General features: G+C 40.5%; 1 protein-coding gene across 1 annotated transcript; it reads right to left on the bottom strand.

Annotated features, from left to right (window-relative positions):
- Positions 1-3,771: 3,771 nt before the first annotated feature.
- On the bottom strand, positions 3,772-16,877 carry insyn2ab (inhibitory synaptic factor 2Ab). The gene is made up of 3 exons (XM_076075679.1): positions 15,715-16,877; positions 11,287-11,358; positions 3,772-3,955 (listed from the first exon to the last, which is right to left on the bottom strand). The coding sequence occupies exons 1-3, from the start codon at positions 16,875-16,877 to the stop codon at positions 3,772-3,774; spliced, it is 1,419 nt and encodes a 472-aa protein (XP_075931794.1).
- Positions 16,878-17,719: the final 842 nt, after the last annotated feature.

Genomic DNA, 17,719 nt, shown 5'->3' with positions numbered 1-17,719 from the left:
ATGCCACAGGGACCAGCGGATCCAGCTTCATGGTCTTCCTAAAGAGTGTTCGTAACGCCACTCAAAAAGCACTGATCTTCGAGGGGCCGGCTGTAATTTAAATATTATACCATGCACTATAGCCAACAATTCTTTATGCACTACGCTCTTGAGGTTGAATTTATATATGGTTTTCAAAAAAACAAGTATCAGCAAACATCACCTCCATTATTGTAATGAGACAATTGTATCTGTCATTATGACAATTCAAGTCTTAGTAAATTTAGTCAGCTGTGCAACTCATTGAATTACAGTGATTGGTAAATGTTTAGGGTGCTCTGTGGTAACCATGACATATTAGATAAATCCAAAGAGAGGTGCAGTTTGACACCGGATGAAAATGTTATTTCTGCTGACCTCCAGTAGTTTTAACTTCTCGTTTTGCTACAGTGACATGAAATGTACTCAAGGGTGTGGTCAGTGCACTGTGACATCACTGTTGGGTGTGGCCAGACAGACTCAAATGTTTGAACCAGAGGGGGCAGTGAAACACTGCTTCTGAGCCTGGGATTAGTGGAATTTGTTCTTGTTCATGTTCTTGTTCTTGATAATAACTACTATAAATTACTAAAGTCGTTTTTTACATACTATCTCAAATAAAATGTTGAATGTTTTATGTATTGTTTTTCTTTTTTTGAACTGCATTTTACTCTATTATTATACTTAATATAAACATGATATGATTGTAAAAACTTTTAAAGACCATCCTACAGAGAAGGACTATGTTTAGTGTTGCATTTTATCTTTTCTGGTTTTATTTTTTATCAATTAATTAATATATAATTTAAAAGACCTCAAATCTGTACACCCTTGATTGTTAACATTATGTTTGGGATAAAATGTTTAAATGTTGGTGTTTTAAAATAGTATAATTAAAATGTACAGTATATACAAATTCTTATCAGTTACTATAACAATGCCTGATTATGTTGTTTTTGACCCATTAAAAAAATATTTATAATATTGAAATGCACACAATGATACCAATAATGCCAAACAGAAGAAAAGCATTTTTCTTTTCTTGATTGCTAAACTAATTTGGCTTTTGTAAATACAAACTGAAAATGGGAACACCTATGTAAGAGTAAGAGGCAGATGACCGATAAAGGAGACAAATGTAGAGAGAACCATAAGCTGTGAAAATAGGAAACAGAAATAGAGGAAGTACACGCTGCAGGAATCGAATGCTAGAGGACACTGGTAAAATAAAAGCAAAAAGAGAATCAGCTGAGGAGAATGAAAGAGACAGACGGTGGGAGGATGGATCAGTTCACTTAGTTTGAATGACTGGAACCCCCACTCGCCTGAGCCTCCAGGTCTTGAATTGAAGTGTCTCTTCTTGGTATTGAGCAGTAATCACATTAGAAGAGAGAAGAAGGAGCTGAACCACACTGCCGCTGCTGAGCCCTGGTCATGGTCAATCCCTGCTTCACTAAAGCACAAAAGATGTAAAAGGAGGACCGTCTGACACCGGGTGAATGCAGCTCCGCCTGTAACTACACCTAGTACTGTAGCATGCTGGAGAGTTGACAAGTTGAAGGGGACGCTGCCTCTGGAACCCTTTTTCTTTATTCTGTATTCCCATTTCCATTTGAACTTTCAATGATATCGTCAGTGTTACTTAACATAGAAATTCTCTGTTTTCTAAATAGCGCACGTGAAATGTTTTTTAAGTTGAGATCATTGGAGGTTTCTTACCGAAATGAAGCTTGGGAGTCTTAGTTAACTTCTCCCACAAAATGTTTACACAAGCTTGTAGCTTTAACTTATCTAAGAAACAGATATTTTCTAACATGCCTGTTAATCTTTTGTACTGATGAGTCAACTGGGAAAGTTTTCGTGCCAATCGAAGCTGTAGGAGGACTCCAACTGTGAGTCACGTATCATTGACTATGGGAAAGATGAATGGAACTTTTTCTTCGTCTCACTTCGCAACTCTAATGCCTCTAGCTTTCAACAGACATAGGAGCGCATCAGATCCCTTTTTAGTTGAAAATGTTTTATTTGTGATGTAGAAACAGTAGAAAAATGCATAATATTGCACATAATCACTAAATTGCACTTTCTCAAGGTACAGATCTTTGCATGGAAATTGGTGACCTGAATAATGTTATCGACTGCCTAGTCTAATGATGGGAGGCCAGTATGAGTCTTCCTGACATTTCTCAGACATACAGTACCATAATCTACATACGAGCTGCTGTTATAAAATTACTTAAAGTAAATACCTGCTTTGTAACAGCGTGCAAGTTCATCAGTGTGTGTTTTTTTTTTAACTTAACCAAAGCTGGCTACACTTCTCTACAAGTCTCTGCTGTAAGATTGCTACCGTACTCCATCAACACTGTATATAGCCCTTCTATTGTTTATGTGGGTGGATAAGCAGATGTTTGGTGTTCTGTAATTCTGCAAAATAAAAAAAAATGTTTTTACAAGATGGAACTCGCGGTTGGATGGCAAGTTAAATCAATATTAAAAAAAACGACACTTCAAATGTTAGCTAACCTACCATGAAATAAATGACTTAGAAGTAGATTAGGTTCAAGACTTCACATCAGAGCTTTGCTGTGACACAATCTGTGACTCTGAGGCAAGGCAAACTCTTAAAGAACTCAAAAGAGAAATGTCAAAATAGCCTTTACTTTTTGTTTGAAATTCAAAACTAAATAAAACCCTTTATAAGTTATCATAGAAAATATTCTGCCTTAGAAGTATATACACAGTGTGTTGTTAAAAAGAATTCGACCTAACCCAGAACACTTCTGCACTTTCAACAATTGTACCTGCTTCAACAGAAGGGGCCCCACACATATATATTTTTATAAATTTCAGTTCACAGTACTTTGCTTAAAAGATTCAGATATTCTGAAATATAAATTCTGAATATTACGTGACAGTGTAGCCAACAGAAAGGACAGGATGACTGAGGCAAAGTTGGCTGGCTAGTTGGTTGGTTGCACAGTGAGCTAAATGAAGAGTTAGAAAGAAGGACAGAGAGAGATAAAAGGGACGGAGTTACAAAGAGAGGGAGGACACAGGAGTTATAAACCAAGGCAGGCAGACGTTCAGTCGGACGGACAAACTGAGCAGGATGCTGACAGATAATGAGGAAGAAGAGAGAATAGACGGGTCATAAGAATAGCGCTGACACACTGCCATGTATTGTATGGTGTTTCAGTCTTTCACGCATGTTCCTGTCAATAGTCAAATGTTTGTGCTTTGCCGGAGGTGGGGCTGATGTCCATTCAAAGATAATAGCTTCACTCGTAAAAGGCCCTCCACATGGCGCCTCCTCTTGTTGCCAAGCAATATGCTCTAAGGGGAAGAAGACCAAAAGTGCATTGCATTGGAGAAGGCAATAAAAAGTCATACATATAAACTATTGAGTTGCATTTAACTAGTAGATACAAACACATTCATCTTTACGCAGCTAAGAGACATATACGTATGTATCCCAAAGCTCACCTAGTTTTTGCAGGTGTGTGTCCATCCTCTTCAGCGAACATGCCAGAAAAAGGTTTGACAGAATCTAAAATGTTTTTTTGTCTCTGCTGTCCCCCAGCTGACTTAATGTGCAGTCTCAACTCAGCGCCCCCAAATGAACTGGTTTCTGCTGTTATCCATCCTCATGTGATGATTGCTCCCTCTGAAAATTCTCTCGTCCATTTCGAGAATAACGGGGGTGTTCATTTTCCCAGGAAAAAGGCTGTTTGCGAAGCCTTCATGTTTCAGTCAAAGGAACCAGAGTTTCCAACGAGCATGCTTTTTGGACTCTGTCTTGGATTTGCGTTTCGGGGTGGATGTGAATACTTCATTGGAGTAAGGGAGAGCGGGACATTGTTGGCTGTCCAGGGGGCAAAGCCTCTTCATCAGGAGATGTAGCTTGTCCTCCTGCAGTTTGAAGTCCAGCTCGACACTGTAACACAAGCACGAGAGGCAGAGTTTTACATAATTTACCTTTTTCAGTTCAGTATTTTACCTTAAAAACAAGGATTTGACAGTAGATTCATTGACTTAAAATCAAAGTGCGTTCATCTGTAGGTGTTTAAAGTTAGCGATTTATCTTTTTGAAAGCTGGGGCATTTCTGACTCAGTTTTTGACTTATTTTTTTATATTAGTAATACGCCGATGTCCAGATGGAGGCTGGGAGGGAGGCAAACCGTTCAAATGCACTGGCAGACACCCTGGCAGCACATATCTCTAGCAGCACATATCCACATTTCAGAGACTCCTCCGAGTAATAGAGTTCCTTTGCGTCATGTCTGTATTTTTTATGAATGCAGTCAAAGGGCTTTTCCTGCATAGATTATATTTGTATAAAAAAAGAGCCAGAAAGTGGGTTGCTCCTGACATCAGACCTCCATACCCGCCAGCATAATCCCAGGCTGGTCATCGTCTGATTTTGTTCCCGGCACCGTAGTTGAACTCTCTCTCCGATTAAATCTCTCAGGCCAGAGAATAAATGTAGGGCTTAATCCCTTCCAAATGAAACCAGTGAGAGGCCAAGCATATCCTGATTAACTGCCTGTATTCAAGCAAGGGATAAATGCATTATTATACACCATCTCCTTTCACTTTATTGCTATTGATTTGTAGTGATCTGTTAATGTATTTATTCCTGGGGTATGCAATAAATAGTGGTAGCATCTGAGTGGAAATAGAAGAGAATGAATAATCTGCTATGCGCCTGCCAAAGTGACACTCCTCAACAAACCGTACCTGATGATAAAATGTTCTGTTGCTTTTTGGTTTTGGGGCATTTTTTGGATTCATCCTCATTTCATTTACTTTGATCATTGCCAACGTTACTCAACACACTGCATTTTTAAAGCACTGTGAATACTACGATTTACAAAGCTTATTTCTGTCACTCAAACTCTGGAGGGATTAAAGGTGGAGGGGAGTGAAGCTGCTGAAAGAGATGACATCTGACATGTCAAGGTCAAACATGAAGTCCTCTCCTTGTCTGCCGGCACACAAATAGACGTTAAGGCACAAAGCTTGGCCTGATAGGGTAACGGCTTTGATGGGCAGTGTAATTAGTTTGGATATGCTATACTCAAAGTGACAATGAATCCTGGGAACTGTCCTCACCCTTAAGATAAGTGTCGGTTAAGAACAGAGCTCTATTAAAGCCTTCAGGGGAGAATCCGCGTGGAGGGCTGGATAGTAGTTTGGCAGGCTCGGACTTACAATGAATCAATACACTCGATTATATGAAAAGCAAGTCAGAAATGTGCAAGAGCCCGTGGCTGCTTGAAACTCCTCATTATTGATATAAAAAGGTATTTTCAAGCATGTTTCGCTGAATCAAAACAAAACCTCTTTTCATTCAGTGCTTTGCTCGTTTTTAATTTTCCTATGTGCCTTTTCCTTGTTTCCACTTCAAATAAAAGCTCACTCACACCTGCAGGTAAACACTGATGACAGTGAGAAACTCAGTTTTTAGATTAGACTAAAGCCTTTATTTTGACAGAACTGCTGTTTCGTGCAGTATGTGATGCACACATCTCTTATTTATATCATCATTTTATTTCATTTGCTCCAGCTTTTATCTCTATATGCATCTTTTGTTTTGTGTTAAAAAAAAAACCTGCAAGTTTACAACTGCTGTTTACAACAAGAATGTTGACTTGACAGAAAGCAGAGCAGAATCACAGCAGCACAGTGCAACACAGAATAGCCTCAGCAATTATTAGGCAATTAATCAGTTGGCAGATCACTGCAATTACTGTACGCTGTGGACAAATGCCACGGTGGGAAGCCAAGGGCAGCACTGTATGACGCGGGTGACACTGGGGAGCAGGTGCTTCAGAAAACAAAAGCGCTATATCTAAGATCATCTCTGTGCAAAAACAGATTGAAGCAGCTGGAGACTGGGGCATTCAGCAAAGCAGATTAATCATCTCTTTAGCTATGCAGTGTGAGTAGCTGTTGCTGTGATCAGTGGCGAGCCGTTTGTTTGTCTGTGGTCGTGGTGTGCTGAGCACCATTCAATGATTGTTGCTCCTGGGAGGGATTCATGCTGCTGTGAGATGTCTTTTTAGCAGGGCATACTCTATTCATTCAGCAGTGTATACCTGCTCGCCACTTTTCTCTGTTCTTTCCGCTGCCGGCACCAAAAGTAATTTCTCCTCCGGTGATTTCCCCTTTGGCCATTCAAAGTTCAAACTCTCCACTTGACAAGATGAGTGGTTCAGGCCCAGTATAGTGTAACATCTTCGGAACTATGACAGGGCATAGTAGAATGAATCGCTAGAGACTGACAGTTATTTCCCCCACTGACAGGCAACAGTTGAAGCAGATACTTCCCGCAGGTTATCTTGATCAGATGCTGAATTCTTCCCCCGTCATGTATCTCAGATATAAAACGCCATTGTTGTTGTCTATTACACAGCCTTCTGCTTTACAGACACACAAAGTAAACCCCAAACTCATTAATGAGAACAAAACAGAGTAAGCAATCTTCACAATTGTTCACCATGAAAAAAAAAGACAGCTCCAGCATCTCAGCATGCGATACAAGTGCTAATTAGCTCTTGCGTCTCATCATATTGCTTTCCCTGAACTTAACTGTCTTTCAAAGTCATTGTTAGTTCCAAATTGGAAACAACTACATTGCATTCTTTGATTCAAATGCTGGTTTTTATTCAACACAGCATGATAGGAATAAAATCCTTCAATGCTTTGATCTGAGTACGTTTGTTAAACTGGGCTTCCCGCTGTATACTCCAGGTTGACTCAGTGGTAGGCCGCATATAATTTGCTTTGGATGCTCTTGTATATCTTGTTTGAACTACTTGTTTGAAATGTAGATAACAAGAGCAGATAATTGATGTAGTCCGATCATACTATCTCTGTCTTTGAGTTGAATGTTTTGCATGTTGCAATGAAGCATTTTGAATTTGCTACCACTCTGATTTGTTCCCCTGACTGACCTCTTCTCCATGGCAAAGGCTGCCGAGTCTCATGCATATTGTATCGTATTTAGAGCTGTCCACCATGCCAAAATTAGGGCCGACGCACGATTTCTCAGTAACAAAGTAAAACCTGAAACAATCTGCATTACTAGACACCACGAGAGATATAGGTGAGAGTTATTTTTCTTTTGTAATGTGGGTGAAGTTAAGGGATTCCTTTCCCCCTGATGTAATGGACAGTGTCATTATAGTTAGTCCCCTAATTTACATTACATTCAGGCTCTCTAGCTCTTTCTCTCTCGTTTACTTGCCATATGTACGCCCTATTTGTTGCAGTGATGTATGAGATGCTGCAGTAAACCGGAGGGTGGGTAGGGACTGTCAGGGCAGAGCTGAAGTCTGGATAAGACCTATAGATTGACTACCGGAGCTCAGCAACTACTCATGTCCTGAATTTATTGGCCATACTGGAGATGCTGGACTGCTCTGAAATGAAGTGCTACATCTCGGGGGCCGCTAATCACGGTTACAGTTGCAGCACGCAGTCGTCTAACCTTGAGGGGTAACTTTTCATCCAAACTTGCTTTTCTAGGCTTTAATTCGCATCACTGCCTCCTATTCAAGGTGTCACGCAGAGTGGTTTGACCATCAAGGTAATTACCGCTGCCCTATAAGTAGTTCAACTCTCTGTGTTAATAGACTATTATAATAACAGGGCTGCTGGTGATAAGGTGAGCTGGCTGTATGTGACAGTAAAAAGAACATCTGAAATCAAGAGCAGAGGCAAACAATAAGGTAATGCTTTTTGTGCAGCTGAAGAATACCAAACAGCAGAATTTAAGATATTTATGACAATTGCTCTGGCAGAAATAGATAGGACCGTGACAGTGCACTACCCTGCTTGCAAAGAGACTCTGCTCTATTCACTGACTTAAAAACCAACTGGGTGATCTGAAATAAACAACATTTAATGAAACAGAGCACAGATGAAATGATAATCTTCCACGTTATTAGAACTCCGCAGTGATTTTATTAGCATACCACATGCTTTGGTTTGCTGACAACAGACTGGGGGCTGTTTTTTTGCCATCAGAAATTGTTCATAGTTTGTTCATTAAGCCAAGCTGCTTCACCGACATACAGAGTTGGCAGAAGATAAGATCAGTGAGGTAGAAAAAGAGAAACTCAGCTATGGGCTTTGGGACTTTTCTTTGCTCCTCTACGCAGTGGGTTTATTGCTTCAGTCGTACAAATTATGTTGCTGTTAAAGCTATAATGTTTGCTTCTCAGTTAAATGAAACCCGAATGCACCCTGTTGCCACATTTATCTGCAGTAAGACGTTATTAAACAAGAGGTCCAGTCAAAATCACATGACAGATAATACCCTTTACTACCATACCACTTATTTGCAGTAATAAATATTCTTACACTCTGCTGAAACCCTCGGATTGAATAGCACACTTACTTACAATCATGGCTAAACACATGGAAACAAATCAAAGAAAAGGCCTGTGTAATCAATAGGGACACCGATTGACAGACACACTGCAGTATTCGGGCTGTAACACAGGAGCAGTACACATTTTGATCAAGCCTCACTCCGTTTGCTTTCAGAATCTAATAATCTACTCTATAATTATCATATCGTTTGTCTGTGAGAAATGGGATTCTATTCACTAAATGTACTAACCTTGGCTTTCTTTACTACAACATCTTTATATTGGATATAGTAGGTGAACAGCTTCATTTTATTTAGGTGAACTCACACCATACCAGGTCATCAGGAGACACTGTCCTCCCCCAAAAACAAACCCCATAGCTTGTTTGTACAAGCAGCTTACTACGACCCATATTTACACTAATTGTTAGGCGGCAACCTTTAGTGGCAGTAGTGGTAATGATTATTTCGAGACTTATGGACGTAGCATACGTTACGTAACATTCCTATTTTAACCCAAACCATGATCATTTCCTTAACCTAACTAAGTATTTTATTGCCCACACCTATCCAAACTGCATCCGTATCACAACGTTAACCACGTTTAGTTATGAAGATGTATGGATCTCCTGCCACCGCTAGGAAACGTTCCTGTGGGTCACATTAGAGGGTAGGAACAAACCACAACAGGCCTTAAAATTCCTCCTCTGATAGCATCAGATTCAGGTATGTTTGTTTTGCCTTTCCAGGGAGTGTGGAGTCAGTTTTCAGCTCTTGCTGAGTAGTGGTGATCTTCCTTTTGCCTTCGGTTGGTGAATCTTATTCTCAGGATCATTCAGTAGAGGCTTAAATCTGTTTTCCAGTTTTATTGATTACACAGCTGCTCTCCGTCTTGCAGTGGTAAGAGTAGCTGTCGCTCTGCAGTACTCTGTCTCCGCTATCCTGCTGGGGTTTTGGAGAGATATTGATGAAGGAAACCCTTTTGTTTCTTATTTTGCTTCAACTCAGACCAACATCAGACCAAAGCTCTTGTTTTGATGCACCAACAATAGACCTTTTAGTTTAGTCGTGCTCCTTAGGCGAGCCAGCGGCTCATGTCTGAGTCATTTGTGGTGTTCATATCCAGTAGGTATTGATTAGTGTGCGGCCCAGATCAGGGAATATATGTCATCTAAGTCTCCAATGTGTATTGGGATGTCAATGGGATCATGCAAGACTATTTCAATTTGAAATCTCTTTAACTTTTTCCCCCTGAGGCTCACTAGAATAATTGCTTGAAGTTTTAACGTGATAAACCACTACCTGTTCATGAGTTGCATGTTCATTATTTTATCATCAGCATAATCAAGGAGCTTTAAGGCCTAGGTTTAAAAAACAACAACAAATTAGTCAGTGTTACGGGACTCAGAAATTAGAATATTTGACTTCATCTGTCATCTGAGCATATAAATAAATAACGGTTTGACATGAATTAAATTGCCAAAAAAGGTCTCGCTAGAGCAAAGCATGATGGATGGCGGCCAAGGGGATATGACTCATTGTAAATGCCGGGTGCAACAGAGGAGGTTCCCCTGGGCAGTAACTTCCATCAAACCGGCAGCTTTGGAGTGTGAGAATTATTATTTTTTGGGGATTTTAGCTAATTTCAGCAACATGTTTAAACTCAAAATGCAGATTAAGGCGTTATAATTTCAAATCAAAGTCCGTTTTTCTCCTTCTGTGGAGAAATGCAGACTATTGCTACATGAGTCTTATAACATGACTTGTCATGCGACACTTGATTAAGAACAGATCTGTGAGGCCCAATGCTTTCTCATCCCCCTGTGTCTAATACGAAATGAGGACCCTGCTTTCAAGTTCCAGTATTGTTTTCACACCACAATCTGGGTCAGCTTGACACAATGCACTCGTCAAGGGAGAAGAGAGAGGAGGCATCTTGTAGAAAATATTACATAAATCAAAAATCCTGAAAAAACGTGTCCAGGACAGGGCAGTTTCCCTTTCTTTGCACGAAAAATATTCACAGTTAAGTACCATCATGACTTTAGAATATTCAAGATGTTTTAAATAACTGAAATTCTTTCAAGATCATTTAAAATGGCATCAGCTCTGATTGTATTGCTGTTAAAACCAACCTTTATTGTAATGCAGCACATTGCAAACTTTCATATTCAGTAGGGATACAAGGTTTACGAAAGCAATCGAGAAGTCCCACTGTACAAAGCATATTGCCTGGAGAGTATTTTCCAAACAGCTGTCTGCTTCCTGCTTTAAAGAACAAGGTAACAAGCGGGTTCGGCAGTAGAGGCTTTCGGAGTGAAGTGACAAATGACACAAGGTTATAGCTTTAGCGTATTTCCCACCTGCTTCAGAGCCATTGTTCAGCAACACTTACATCACACAAAGCCGCTGTGTATTTTGACATAAATCCAGAGAGTTAATCCAACCTTTGTTTCTCAACAGAACATTGAGTTTAATGGGATGTGATGAAATTCTAGATCCTCATACTTCGTGACAGGTTCAACTATATTTCCCATCTTATCTAATTCACTTCCTACGGCTGTATGATTATTTATTTATTACAGCCACACATTCTGCAGAATAATTATTTTTCATCATCCATTGTACTGTAGAAAAACACGCTGTAGTGCAACACCGAATATACTCTAAACAGTACCGCCAGCAGCTGCACATTTACTTCTTTGGGCTCTTCTTCCCATATCCCTGATGATGATTTCATGATTCTGCACAGAAAAGCATCACTGCACCAAACACCTCTTGTAAGCATCCCCCTTTCACACTGAACCAAACTATCATACAGAAAAAAAAAAAGCATTTAATGCAGCATTTATGAAACAGATATTAATGATTGTGAAAAAGGGCCCACCTGTAAATGATGCATGCGCTGTTTCGACAAGTGTCACAATTTGCTGTGTCTTGTCCTGTTCGGTAGGTGAGCCTGTGAACAGAGAGATAAAAAGATACGTGTGATCTCCAGTGACAGGCTTGAGCTTCCATTTTTCAACACCTGTGGGCATCAGCTATCAGCCAAAATCTGTTCAGCTTGGTTTTCACCCAGTGTTGTTTATTCCTAACAGTTGAAAATGCAGCAGGGGGCTCTGATCCTGCAGTTCTCTCAGATTTGGTTAATCAAGTGTGCAGACCTGCTGATTTTACATAACAGGATTACCTCGCTTTGCCGCCACATAGTTATAAAATGTGTTCTGTGTCTCAATTCTATAGGCAATTCGAAGTAAGTAGCAACTAAATGCTGCATGAATCATGTGTAGAGAAAAATCAATACTTGCGCTATACTGTACATCTTTTTTATTTCTCATCCAACTCAATTTGCTACAGACATAATGAACAACAAGGATTCAAAAAATGCAATCACCAAGACAAATTGTATCTGCTCTGTTTATGGCATAGGAACACAGCCCAGAGGGCCTGTTGTCTTTACTGTACAAGAGTTGCAATTTGTTATGTTGAAAGACCTCCGCAAAGGACCAACATAAGCCATCTCTGTGGCACGACGGAGATTGATGCGTACACATGTTAAAGACGACATATTAAATAAACAATGGCTTTGTTGGAACATTCTATGCATATTCCCTAATTTGAGATTACACAAGCATGCAGGTCCGCATATTATTTGTGCTATACGTCTCTGCATGCAATAAGTCACGGCTGCAGTGGTCTGGGGATGAAGGGAGGGGCTGTGTTAGAGCTGCACATGTAATTATTCGCTGTCACGGCAGCCCATCACCCTGCTGGATGTCACGTGGAGGGGCCATGACACGAGAGGTGATCTCACTGGGGGGAGACAGAACAGCGCGTGGATCGAAAACGCTGATGGGAGCTCAAGGTCAACAAGTTCATCCATCCTGCCCTGTTCCCAAATGAAGTCTCTCTGAGCAGCTGTGAGCAAGAACGGTAACTCACTGCACAGGCAAGATCCACACTAGTGCTGTGCTGCTGCCTAGCTTTTCTTGCACATCTTTGTAATTTAAAGAGCTCCGCTCTAATAATCAAAGCGTATTAACCTAAATTCATAATCACCGCGTGTACTTTAAGTGCCACTTAAGTGCTATTAAAAAGCACAGAATGTCACAGAATATGATTTCATAGATGCATCATGGACAAAAAAACCTGCACCTCCGATATTCTTTCACTAAGCCGACTGTTGGCACAGATTCACTGCTGTGTTGTCTGCCCACGTCAGCTGTCCTGGGATATGTCCTGCCCTCGTCATTCCACTTTTACTGTCAACACCCCCTTCATAAGTGCTTGCTGCTCTGCCTGTAGCACTGCATATCATTTTGTTTTTGCTGATAACCTGTCATCAAAAACGACATTCAGATGTGGCGCGCGTTAAATATGGGGGTGAGTATGTCATCTTATGCTATGCACATGTTTTGTCTATAGTAAACAGACTGAGCAGACATTATTTTGTGAGTAACGTTTACTGTCTATATGATGCAGCAGCGTGACTAGCATGGGTAGCGGCATTCATATCTGAATATGATCATATGTCAGTAGTATTATGGCCCTTTTATCAATACAGTTTAACCGAGAGCTGGCATGCACATACTGTGAGAAAAAATATTCAACTATGCAGCGTTTAAAATGATAAATAGTCTGTGTGCAACTGTGTTATTGTTATCTTAAAACCACTTTCAGCAAAAAACCTTGTACACTATAGTTTATATAATGCATAGAAGCTGGTCAAGGTTTTAAGATAGATTCAGTTATGCTGTGGTTGAGAAAGAAAGAAGGAGGAACTGTGTTATCATCAGTGACTAACATCAAACTTATCAAGTGTCACTGACCCACTTCTGCTTAGGTTTGGAAATGTGAAACAGCTGTTTGTTGTTCCTTTTTGCAGGATGTCATTGATCCATTTCATGTGACTTCATCAGAGATGGGAAACAGATGACAAGCACATGCATTATTTTTGAGTTCCTGTTGTACTTTTGCAGGACATAATTTTCTTGTTTGTAACTGACTCCTGGGACATGTGAGGGAGAGCAAGTAAAATCATCAAAAATTAAGAATTGAGATATTGAAATAATGAATGCTGTCATACGAACAATGGGCCTCATGCAGGAACATAATCGTATGCTCAGCTTCACTTTCTCTTACTTTTTTTGTACGTTGGGCTCAAATGAGTTAGCCACGACGGATTCAGCAAACTTCAGATAAATGTGTAAATGACCATCGTAAACATGATGAATGCCACCTGTGCTTGAATGAGCGTGTGTGCATGACAATTGTAAATGAGCCCCAGTAGTACCATATAAGGCTATGAGTCCTGTCCCATTTGTCCAGAAGTGTTCATTAATGAAAATGGCACCAAAGAATGAGATGCATAAAGGAAAATCAGCAGCAGCAGAAATAAGGGACCTGCTAAAGCCAAGAAATGGGAAAAGTAACGAGCTGTTAATGCCGTGTTACCTGAGGGTCGTACTGTCACTGAAATAAAGTGGAAATAGTTCCATAATGAAAATCTCGCCACAGCAAGGCGATCAATGATTGCAATGGAAGGGGGTCAAGAAGAAGTCTCTATCTCTATCTCTATGGCGATGGACAAAAGAATACATGCCATAATAGGTGATGTCAGGCATTGCAATAGAGGATGAATAAACCTGCATGTGAAAAAGCTAGCTCTCTTCCAAGGCCACGACACGCTAAGAAATCCAAAGGAAGTAAGTTAGCCATGACACACATGGTGACACTCACTGACCTTATAATATACAGAGAAAGATTAATGCCAGACTAATTGCAAATGACTCATACGGCGGGTCTGGACCACTCCTAAATTGTGTTCGTACCTTAGAGAAAATTTAAAAAACTAGAAAATTGGCGGCAAGTTCTCCGAAATCACTCGTAGAAGCCACTTAAGAATGAATCTGTTCGTACGAGTGCTTCTTTCACGAGGCCCAATGTGTCTATTGCTTTACCATGGGTTACCTTTATCCTGTTGTCACTGCATGTATATTAATGGCAGTGGCTTAAGATACACTTGACATCATCTATTTATTCCTGGTGAGAACATGAAGACTTTTAATTGGGTTCACCTCAAAGTGTAGTCTTAAAGATGGTTTTTCCGACTGTCCACCCATGCAAAAATGGGAATGGGAACGTACTGTGGAGGGCACAACACAGTGTGGGCACTATAGCAGGCAAGGTTTTGTGGAGATGAAAGGCAAAGTGTTATGAGGCTGCACTAATTGGGCCTTTACAACCACGTTCCACTGAGCCACACTGGGGTGCCTTGTTCTCCCCTGGATATGGAAGACTTAAATACAATTTGCTTTGTGTTGCTATGGGTTTTGGAGATGGAGTATTTTGATTCTTTCAATAGCACTGCAGGAGTCTGGCTGTGGACATGGCTTGAGTACTTTATGAAGATTGTCAAGCCCGATGTTGGCTTACACATAAAATATTTTCATTTCCTACCACACAGTGAGATATACACTTTATTGTTCAAGCATTTGTATCTGATCAATACTCTGCATACTCAGGTATCGTTATCGGCCCAAAAACTGATCGGCGCATCCCTACTTTACAGGTACTTTACATGGTAAACAGAGGATGAAGTAGCAATATTTGATCCCCTGACCTTTTATCTAGTGCCATCATCTGGTCAACATTTCTTATTGTCCAATTCTTCAGTTATTAGGCAAAACCGGGCTAAAATGATGCCATTCCCAGCCAGTATTCGGCTGTACTTTTTTTTTTTGTTAAAGGATCCTGTCTGTAGTTTACAGCTAAGGTCGTATCTTTGTAGTTTAGGACAACATGGTAATTGCTCATTATAAAATTGCACTTTAGTTAATTGCTCAAATCTGGGAACACGGATCTGAAACAAAGAAATCTGCAGAGGAAAGAAACCCCAGCAGTCAGACAACCATACAGGTTTTAAACAATCCTCCTTATGCCTGAATTTATCTAGAAGAGAAATCACAGGCAAAATGTAAAGTCATTACTGACAACTGCCCACTGTGAAGACCCATCACAGTTTAAAGACCAATTTCCTGGTTCAAATGTGATTATACTCGCCCCCCCACAGAGTTGTTATGTGAGTTTAGGGATTAATACCATCATTTCTAGTTCTCCTTCCTTTGGGTTTAACTTCAAATAAAGCAGTTGAAATAATCTGGCCAAAGTTACCACACTCAAGACTAAGATTCATGTTGTTATAGGAATTACGCTTTTTCCTGACAGCACACTGATATGTGCATGTGTGTACAAAGTAAACTGTATGTTTAGTTACATGTATAAAAGTCTGCACTGTAAAGCTTACTCTACTCACCCCTCTCTCTGCGCTTCACCTTTCTCTAGCTCCTGAATAACTCCGAGTAGGACTTTGATGGTCTCCTGGCTCGAGCTGATGAGGTTTTCCATGGCCTGCAGCTGTGCTTTGATATCCTTGTCTCCAGATAAGGGCATTATCTGCTGGCTGCTCCTCATGCCTGGGGCTCCTGTGTCTCTTAGAGGAAAGCCCTCATCCCCACCAACTGTTTGCTGGAGTTTAGAGGAGGCTGACACATGCCTTATCCGACACTGCCCTTGTGACTGCACAGAGCATTTGGCACTATGGGGAAGTGTCTGTGACTGCTGTTCGTTTAGCTGTGTACCCTTTTTCCGTTTACAGCTCACAGACGGGCTTCCTAAAGACTCCACCTGTGTCAAAGAGTTCCACGTAACAGGGCCCATACCCTTTGACTTGCTCTGTGAAAACTCTGTGCTAGCCAGCTGGCGCTTTGAAGAAGTGCCAGCTCCCATGTCTTCTTTGGGTAATCCTTTGTGTTTGGTCCTTGTACCACAACCCTGGTACTCTGTCTCCTTTTTGGAAGCAGGGCTGCCCGGATGGCACACTTCCGAGAAATGTGAAGAGTCTGGACAAGAAGGTCCATCCACACAGTTGGCACTGGAAAGCAAATCCTCTGTATCACTGCTGTCATCAGTGTGGTGAAGCAATGCCTTTGTCTGGCCCACAATCTTACCCATGTACTTGGCGGACTCCCCGATAGGTTGTCCATCCTCTCCTCCTGTCTTTATATCACTCAAAAAACCATTGTTTTGTCCTTTATAATCTTCCACCATAGCAGTATGTTTAAATGTATGTCCTTTTTTCCTCTCAAAAGGGAAAGTCTTGTATCGCTTCGTGAGGTCAGGCGAGGTCTGGACACCAGTGCTCTTGGTCACGTTTGGAATAGAACGTCTGGCAGGCATGGTCATGTACTTTCTCTGTGTCACTTTGCAGGAAATGGATCTGGAGTGTTTTCCTCGAAACTCATTCTGAGCGTCACAGATATCCTTAAAACGCACTTGTAAGGCCTTGTTTCTCTTCTTTACCTGCTGCTTGCCGGATTCTGGTCCAGACTGTGCATCAAGGCTGTGTGATGGGCCTGTCTCTGAATCTGATTCATCTGAATTTGAGATAGTGCCTTTGGTGTCTTCTTTGCTCACCATATTTTCTGAAAAAAGAGAAAAGAGAAAAGAGCATGTTTGTTACTCTTTTATCTAGTTTGGAAGGAATATGATCTATAATCATAGCAGTAATATACTACAACAAATTAGCCTTGGGACAATAATAACCAGGTAACATATTATAAACCTTTATCAAAGACACAATCTGTGATCCAATATCAAAATCAAGGATCCAAACTTATGGCATACACATGGTGATATGTGTCAAAGTTAAACCTTGGAAATCACTACACAACAAAGATAAAAATAATAATCAATAAGTAATCTGCACAATTATGCATGCATCTAAACTTGTATCTAGTCACACATATTATTAATATTATGATTTTCCCCATGACGCATTCCCATTTCAAATGTACTGCACAGTAGTTTTCATAAGCTTGCCTGCCAAAAGTCAGAGAATTTGCTTCAGGACACCTTTTTGGAATAGTAATTGTGTTTGTGCTACACTCCTTGCTCCTACCGCCAACAGTCAGAAACTCTGTTTAGTGACTTATGACAGTCAATCTAAAATAATACACACCTCAAGCCTGGGACACAGCTCTGATATTACTTGTGATTACTATCTGGATGCCAGATCACTGCGTTACCTCATCAAGTGTTTGCCTGCTATCTCAACATGATTAATGTGAGTTTATGTGGTGAGATGTCTGTGTGTATGGCAATATCATTAAACTATGGGCCTGCTAAATCTGCTGGCTGCTATATTTTCTTTTAGCTATTGTTTTACAAATGCATTATGACTCATTTAGGTCGTGATTTATGTTGTTGTGAAATAGCAATGCTCATGTTTCAGTATTAAGTGTTTTGGGCTCAATTGGTTT

Source organism: Anarhichas minor, unplaced genomic scaffold, assembly GCF_050575085.1.
Source record: "Anarhichas minor isolate MPS153535 unplaced genomic scaffold, ASM5057508v1 ptg000054l, whole genome shotgun sequence".
Classification (NCBI taxonomy): domain Eukaryota; kingdom Metazoa; phylum Chordata; class Actinopteri; order Perciformes; family Anarhichadidae; genus Anarhichas; species Anarhichas minor.
The sequence above is the reverse complement of the archived record's forward strand: the minus strand, read 5'-3'. Positions and strand labels throughout refer to the sequence as shown.

Excerpts from the sequence above, each read along its gene's own strand:
- insyn2ab (XM_076075679.1), bottom strand. The coding sequence starts at position 16,877 with ATGGTGAGCAAAGAAGACACCAAAGGCACTATCTCAAATTCAGATGAA. Across the intron at positions 11,359-15,714 it reads GGTGAAGCGCAGAGAGAGGG|GCTCACCTACCGAACAGGAC; the intron begins GTGAGTAGAGTA and ends CTCTGTTCACAG. Across the intron at positions 3,956-11,286 it reads AGCGCATGCATCATTTACAG|TGTCGAGCTGGACTTCAAAC; the intron begins GTGGGCCCTTTT and ends CTTGTGTTACAG.